The sequence below is a fragment of the Octodon degus genome, unplaced genomic scaffold, assembly GCF_000260255.1.
Source record: "Octodon degus isolate 3935 unplaced genomic scaffold, OctDeg1.0 scaffold00021, whole genome shotgun sequence".
Classification (NCBI taxonomy): domain Eukaryota; kingdom Metazoa; phylum Chordata; class Mammalia; order Rodentia; family Octodontidae; genus Octodon; species Octodon degus.
The window spans coordinates 19,349,800-19,357,784 of NW_004524597.1; the positions used below are offsets into that span (position 1 = coordinate 19,349,800).

The following is a 7,985-nucleotide window of genomic DNA, read 5'->3' on the forward strand; positions in this document are numbered from 1 at the left end:
TTTTGTTCCTTTGAAAAGAAGCCAAGGGATTTGAAAGTTGCATTGCTTCAAAACATATCAGGTTTCATTTTCTCTGTAAGAATGTGAAATCAGCTTTAAAACCTAGGAAGAGTTTTTGTATATGAATGAAGCCACCTAAAGATCTCATGGCCCCCAAATGTCATAGTGTTACAGAAATGGCTTTCCTCTAAGCACTTGGAAGCTGTACCCGGGTATCCTTCATGTGACTCTGGCTTGATTCTCCTTCACACTGCAGTGTTAGAGTGTTTTTGTGTCTGAGCAAAGCAAAATTTACTACTTTTTGAATCTGGTGACTGTTGACATCTGTGCAGAGTGAGTTGGCTTTCCTGTTGTATTCACTTCAGTGTGCCCCATTTTGTGCAGCTCCCTTGCCTCTCTGTCTGGAGCATCGCACACTGCACCATTCTAAGAAATTAAGTGCAATGAGATATGTTAATTCAACATTATGGCTTAGGAATTATATTTCCTGGACCTCACGTGTACTTAAAAGTTGAATCAATCAAATTTTATTGCTTCCTTTTTCCTTAGAGCAGCACATTGAAAGTGATGGCTTTTTTTCTGCAGTCATAACTCAGTGGCCTTGGTGGCTTTTGTCTTGTGTGTAGATTTCAAAGTAGACTCCATTTCCTCAGTGCTGTGAGTGCTTAGCTGGGACTGAGTACTTGTGACACTTCTCAAGTTCACAGCTCTCTGTCACAGCCCAGATGTCAGTGTCTGTTGTTACCATGAAGATCATGTTTAGTCTTCAGCCTTGATCATGAAGGGAAGTGATGAGGAGCTTTTATGTTTTGTTTCATTTTGTTGTTTTACAGTGCAAAGTTTCTCATATGCTAGGCATGTGCTATACTGCTAAACTACACCCCCAGCCCCAAAAGAAGGGCTTTATGTGTTATCAGCTCACCAAAACCTGCTCTGTGACTGAACTCTCAGTCAATCTGAAGCAGTTTTTTTTTTTTTAAAGTCCCCTTTGTCATAAAATCATTAACAGGTTGCTTTGGCAGCTATCATTTAGAACACCCTGCAGCCATCTGCTTTTTTTTTTTCTATTTGCATTTTTTTATTTTATTGGTACATTTTAGACATACATAATGATACCATACATCATAGAGAATTTGTACCTGTGCATGATCTATCTTACTGCTGCTGCTTCCTTTCCTCCTACTGCCCCCTTCTTTTTCTTTTTCTTTTTCTTTTTGAGGCCGGGCCTCACTATGTAGTACAGGCTGACCTTGAACTCCCCTTGTTGGCCTAGGCTGGCCTTGAACGCACAGTAATTCCCTCTGCCTCAGTCTCCCAAGTGCCAGGACACAGGCATATGGCACCATGTTGGCTTTTTTTTTCTCATTTTCCTCCTCTCTTTTTAACCCCTCTTCCCCTCCTTATTGACAAAAGCTTTGTTTTCATTTTTCCTTCTATTCTTTTTTTCTTGTCCCTTTTTTCCTTTCTTCTTCTTCCCTCTCTTACTCCCCCTCTCATTTCTCAATATTTATTGTACATTTTGGTCCTTTTTTACACTTTAGGTTTCCCACACTAGAGAAACGATGCAGTATTTAAACATGCATGTCTAATTTACTTCACTTAAGAGTATGATCTCAAAGTCCATCCATTTAGCTGGAAATGTCTCAAGCTTTTCCTTCTCTACTCCATTGCATTAAAAAAAAAATGTGTCTTCTTTACTCATTCGTTGATTGATGGGCATTTGGGATGTTTCCAAGATTTATCTGTTACAAACTATGCTGCTATAAGCTTGAGAGATATATATGCATATATCTCTCAGGAAGGATGCTTTTAATTCTTTTGGGAAGATACCTAGAAGGCAAATAGCTGGGTCAAATGGAACCTCTCGTTTTAGGTTTTTGAGGAATCTGCACATTGATTTCCACAGTGGTTGCACCAGTCTGTACTCCCTCCAGCGGTGAAGAAGGTTTCCTTTTTCCTCACAACCACATCAACATTTGTTATTGGTTAATTTCTCTTTTTCTTTTCTTTCCTTCTTTCTTTTTCTTTTTTTTTTTTTTTTCTGGAATCAGGGATTGAACTCGGGCCCTTGTGCTTGCCAGGCAAGCACTTATTCTACTGAGCCATCTACCCGGCCCCTGGTTAATTTCTTGATAACCATTCTTTCTGCAGTTGTTTTAATTTACATATCTTGAAAGACCAGTGGTGTTGAACGTTTTTCATACATTTATTTGCTAGTCGTATTTCATGTGAGAAGTATGTATTCATCTCAAATGTCCATTTTTGGATTTGGTCTTTAAATTTGGGGGAGGGGTCTGATTTTTTTGAGTACTTTATATGTTCTAGATACTAGTCCTTTGTCTAAGGAGAAACTGGCAAAAATTTTTCCCACTTTGTGGGTTGTCTTTTCACTTTATTGATTTCCTTTGCTGCACAAAAGTTTTTTAGGGCTGGGAGATAGGTCAGTGGTCTAAGTGCCTGCCTGGCAAGCATAAGAACCTGGGTTCACTCCTCAGTACTGCATCCCATGGTAGCCCTGGGACCCTGGGTGTGCCATGCCAGCCACAGAAACTGGTTGTGGTGGAGCACACTTTTAATCCCAGTGTTGAGGGGGCTGAGATGGGGATCACTACAAGTCTGAGCTGCATAGTGCGACCCTGTATCAAATAAAAGATTTTTTAAAAGTTTTTTTAATAACATGAGATCTGAGGGCTGGAGAGATGGCTCAGTGGTCTAAAGCACCTACTTAGAACAAGCTTAGCAAAAGCATCAGGGACCGCGGTTCAATCCCCCAGCACCACATGCCAGCCAGCCCCGCCCCCTGGTGGGCTGAGCTGGCCTCTCTCTCTCTCTCTCTCTCTCTCTGTGCCTCTCTCTCTCTCTCTCTCTCTCTCTCTCTCTCTCTCTCTCTCTCTCTCTCAAATAAATAAATAAATAAAATTAAAAAAAAATAACATGAGATCTGAGTTATTAATCCTTTGTATAATTTTCTGTGCAATTGGGGTTTGTTCATAAAAGTTTTTACCTATACCTATGTCTTCAAGAGTTCTACCTACTCTGTATTCCAGCAGATTTAGTGTTTTTGTTTTAATATTTAGATCTTTGATCCATTTCAATTTTAGTTGAGTGTGTAGTGGAAGAGATGGTTCTAGTTTTAGTCTTTAGCATTTGGAAGGCCAGTTTTTCCAGCATCATTTATTAAACAGGCTGTCTTTCTTCCAATGAAAATGTTTGGCTTCGTTGTCAAAGATTAGATAGCTGAGTATGTTCAGAGTTGTTTCTGCATTTTCAAATCTGTTCCATTGATCTTTGAGTCTCTTTTTTTTCCAGGACCATGTTGTTTTTATAACAGTAGCTTTGTAGTATAATTTCAAATAGTGATTGTGACTTGTCTTTGTTGCCAGGAATTGCTATTCTAGGTCTCTTCTGGTTCCAAATGAATTTCAGGATTGTTTTCTCTAACTCTGTGAGAACATGCTATGTTATTTTGACTGGAATTTTATTAAACCTGTGTAACAATTTTGGAAATATGGCTATTTTACTATATTGGTTCTTCCTATTTAAGAGCAAGTGATATCTTTTTATTTTCTTTTAATTTTTTTACATTTATTTATTTATTTGTGTGTGTGTGTGTGTGTGTGTGGCCAGCTCAGCCCACCAGGGGGCGGGACTGGCTGGCATGTGGTGCTGGGGGATTGAACCGCGGTCCCTGTGCTTTGCTAAGCTTGTTCTAAGTAGGTGCTTTAGACCACTGAGCCATTTCACCAGCCCCATCTTTTTATTTTCTGATATCCAGTTCTATCTCTTTTTGAAGAGTACTATAGTTTTCAAGGTTAAGGTCTTTTACTTCCTTTGTTAGATTGCTTCCTAGGTATTTCATTTTTTTGGATGATACTGTGAAAGGTACTGTTTCCCCTAATTTCTCGGTATGTTTGTTATTTGTTTACAGGAATGCTATTGATTTTTGAATGGTGGCTTTGTACCCAGATATGCTACTAAATTTGATTATTAAATCTAGAAATCTTCTGGTAGCATTTTTGGGATCTTCTATGTAGTGTCATGTCATCCACAGATAATAATAATTTAAGTTCTTACAGCCATCTGCATTGACCAGCTCACATGACTTGCTTCTGTGAGCCAGTTTCATGCCTCTCCCATTGCCCCTTTCAGGTGAAGAAGCAGATTTTAGAGGAAAAGATCTACTGCCCTCCTGAGGCTTCAGTGCTCCTGGCTTCTTATGCTGTTCAGGCCAAGGTAGGTGCAAAGAGAAAAGTACCTTTTTTTCTGAATATTAACTGTCAAAATAGCTTCTTCTTCTTCTTCTTTTTTTTTTTTTTTCTTTTTCAAAATAGCTTCTCTCTCCTGTTTCTTTGGATTTTCTGGACTTTAAAAAACCTTTCCCTGAAATTGAGATGTCATGGTACTGGTGGTCTGGGGGAATTGCCTGTCATAGTCCCAACTCTTATATAATTGTGTGTAGTTGTGTATACATGTACAAGTGATAAATATACCATTCTAATGAATTAGAATTCATTCTAAATGAATTAACTCAGATTAATGAATTTTTAAATGAAATCTCATATACATATGATTTATTACATACATCATACCACCATTTTATTAACCAGAATAAATGAATTTATGGTCTCTTAATTATAGCCAGAAATAACTCTTTAGGTTAGAAGTCCCAGATCCTGGAAGGCTGAGGCAGAAAGATCAAGCCAGCCTGGCCAACTTAGGGAGCAAGACTCTGTGTCCAAATAAAAAAAAATGAGTTGAGTCAAAGTCTCTGAGTTTAATTCCAACTACAGCCAAAGAAAAAAGGTCCAAGTCTTCCTTCCAGACTCATGTTTGAGAGCTATCTGCCATATGTATGTGTATACTTGAAGAAAGCTTGCTTCCTTTGCTCCTGGTGGCTTGTGCTCAGTGCATGTGTCCTGACACCATCGGTGTTGGGGACACTGAGCCCTCTTGAGCCTTTTGGTTAGTTGACCATCATTCACTCTAATTAAATGCAGACCAAAGAGATGGTGGGAGAAGGATCCACCATTGAGTCTTGTGTGCCTCCCCTTCACCTTGGAGCTCCAGTGGCATAGTCGGTTAGCACGCGGTACTTATACCCTTCACTTTTTTTTTTGCAGTACTGGAGATGCAACCCAGAGCTTAATATATGCTAGACAAGCACTTTACTACTAAATTACATTCCTATTCCTTTTTTTGTTGTTGTTCAGGAGGGTAGGGTCTTACTAAGTTGGCTAGTCTCATCTTGAACTGAAGAGCATCTTGCATCAGCCTCTTAAGTAGGTGTGATCACCATGCATGAAGCCAATGGAGGGTAATTTATGTCTCTCAGATTTCTGACCTAATGACATACCTCCTTCTCTTGGTCTCCCTGCTTCTTGTCTTTCACTAAATACAAGAAGGTATCCCTCAAAATTGAAACACTGTGATTACTTGTGATTGTAATAATTTCAGTTCTTTTTCTTTTTCATTACTCGTATCAATAAAGCTATCCTGGTAGTATTTGAAAAAGTAATAAAACTGGGCTGGTGAGATAGCTTAGCAGTCTAAAGCATCTGCTTAGGCAAGCTTAGGCAAGCGCAGGGGACCACAGTTCAATCTCTGGCACCCTATGCCATACCAGCCCTGTCCTTAGGATAGGCTGAGCTGTGTGCTCCCCGCCCCCCCCCAAAAAAAAAGACTGATGAAACCTTCTTCTTAGCACACTTTTAGGTACATTAGTACAATTTCAGGTCAAAGTAAGGAAGTAACTAACCTGTCACTTGTTGGTGGTGGAAGGACTATACATTGTGCACACCGGTCAGACTTAATAGAAGCATATGTCTTCAGAGTTGGGCCCAGGATATAGCTCAGTGATGCAGTGCCTGCCTGGCAAGTGTGCGGTCCTGAGTTTGATTCCTGTTACCCCTGTAAACAACAACAACCACAAAGAAACACCAGAATGAACTTCATTATTTGATGAGTTATCTAATATTTGCTGAGTATTCACCAGGCCTGGGGTGGCATTATCTGTTGACTGTCATAGATTCAGGTACTAAGTATGTACCCTCAGTAAGTGTCCCATAGTCAGTTGGCCTATCTTGAGTAAAGAAATTGGGATAGAATTTATGGCTTTGGATTATGTTTTGTGCATCTCCTATTCCACTTCCCTGAAAAATGAGTAATTGAGAAAATAGAAAATGGGACTTGATTCAACTAAGACATATGCTTCATTTTAAGTTTTGATGAAGAATATTAGTTAACAGGAAAATGTGTCCTTTCCATCAGTATCTCTCTGACAGTGATGAAGCAGTTATTGTCACTTTCATTACATCCAGGCGCTTTCTGGCCCAGAGTAGTCATTTTCCCATGTTCTCTCCCAGTTTAAAGTAGACCCAAACTCTGAAGAACACTATGGTACCTTAGTCTCAAAGGCTATATTTTCTTTGTGTGGATTTTGGGCTACAAATTCAAAGGCCACCTGTGGAGGGGAGGTGGGAATCACTCTTCAGAGAAACAGCAGATGTTTGCTTACACAGATTTCACTGTAGGAAAGCCCTACTAATTTGGATCCTACTAATTTGGAGATGAAAGCGATTCACAGATAGCATATTCACAGTAGTTTATATGGAGTAGGATGTTCTATTTTTTCCGGTGTAAATTTTAAGGTTCTTTCAAATAAAGGTAATCTTTGGCTTTAAAAGTCTACATTCAGGAAACTAAGGCTTACTGTAACATGTTCCAATGTCTAGGGCTGCTGGCTAATAGTAAAAAAATATTTCTGCTTATAACATTAATCAAATCTTCTATGTCCATAGTGTTTAATAGTGTTATAACTAGTATATTTGGTGTGATTCTTATAGTCTTTTCTACAAGAAGCCAAGGTTAGAAAGTTTGTACCTCTTTTGCAGATGAGGAATTTAAGGTTCAGAGAAGATCAGTGATTTGTTCAAAGTCACAGTACTTTGATGTTAATTAGATTTGTATGAAATGCATAACCCACTCTTTTTTTCCCCATAATTTTATTGAGAAACAAATAGCAATGAGACAGTTTCAAATCAAATTGGTAGGACAGTTCCAATAATTAACACATTGCATACTCTCTTCCTAGTGGTTATTTGCTGTACAAGATGCAGACATGATATCCTATTTACAAACACCATTAGAACAAATCCCTCTATTCATTAAGAGAATGTAACTATATATCTATCCTAACCATTTTGAATACACAGATACAAAATGGACATTCATCGGTATCCCCTTTTTTGTTTAGTTCCATCATTTGAATATTATAGGTGTGTTAACTCAGCAAAATATTCTAAAAGAGTCCAGTAGTACATAATAGTATTGGGTCTTCCGCTTCACTGGCAATGTCAGAAATTGTTGACCTGAGTCCCCTACAGCTCAACATAACACCATGGCTTTAATTCTTGTACTTCGTTTTTATACTTTTCTGTTGGATGGTTAAGACCAAGAAAAAGCAAGACCTATGCAACAAGAGTTGTAGCTTTTGGATCTGATAAGGTCAGTGAAATCCCCTCAGTATTTGTCCTTAGATCCTGTACCTCAGATTGTAGAAACTTTGTCATTGTCAGCCATGTGAATGAGTCATGGCCATTGCTTGGCCAATGCGCTCTCTGTGAAAGCCTGGGAGAATGTTTTCTCTCCATGTGACTCTGCTTAGGCACGCTCTACATCATCGATCACTTTCCTCTTTGGCCCCATAATCTCCTTGATCAGAAAATTTGGGACACTACTGAGTTATGTGAGATTACAGTACAAGTTCTCATATGTCCTGAGTCATAATTGACCTTGGAAGGCTAGGGCCAGAATGTTGGCTTTCCTTGCTGCCCTCCTTTTTCTCTAATTTTGGTCTGCAAACTTAGGTTATTAACCCTCCAGAAGAGAAGCTTATTGTTATTACCATACAACCGAGGCTGTTAAGCTTAACCTCACTATCTGTCTGAATATCAAACATCTTAGGCATAACATGGAACAGGTATTTT

At 38.9% G+C, this 7,985-nt stretch overlaps 1 protein-coding gene across 4 annotated transcripts in view; it reads left to right on the plus strand.

Annotated features, from left to right (window-relative positions):
* Nf2 (neurofibromin 2) overlaps positions 1-7,985 on the plus strand; it is a 106,327-nt gene that overhangs the window by 43,748 nt on the left and 54,594 nt on the right. For all 4 annotated transcript variants that reach the window (XM_004628055.2, XM_004628053.3, XM_004628052.2 and 1 more), the window contains exon 4: positions 4,150-4,233. In XM_004628055.2, the coding sequence (XP_004628112.1) occupies positions 4,150-4,233 (84 nt within the window). The remainder of the gene's footprint in view (positions 1-4,149; positions 4,234-7,985) is intronic.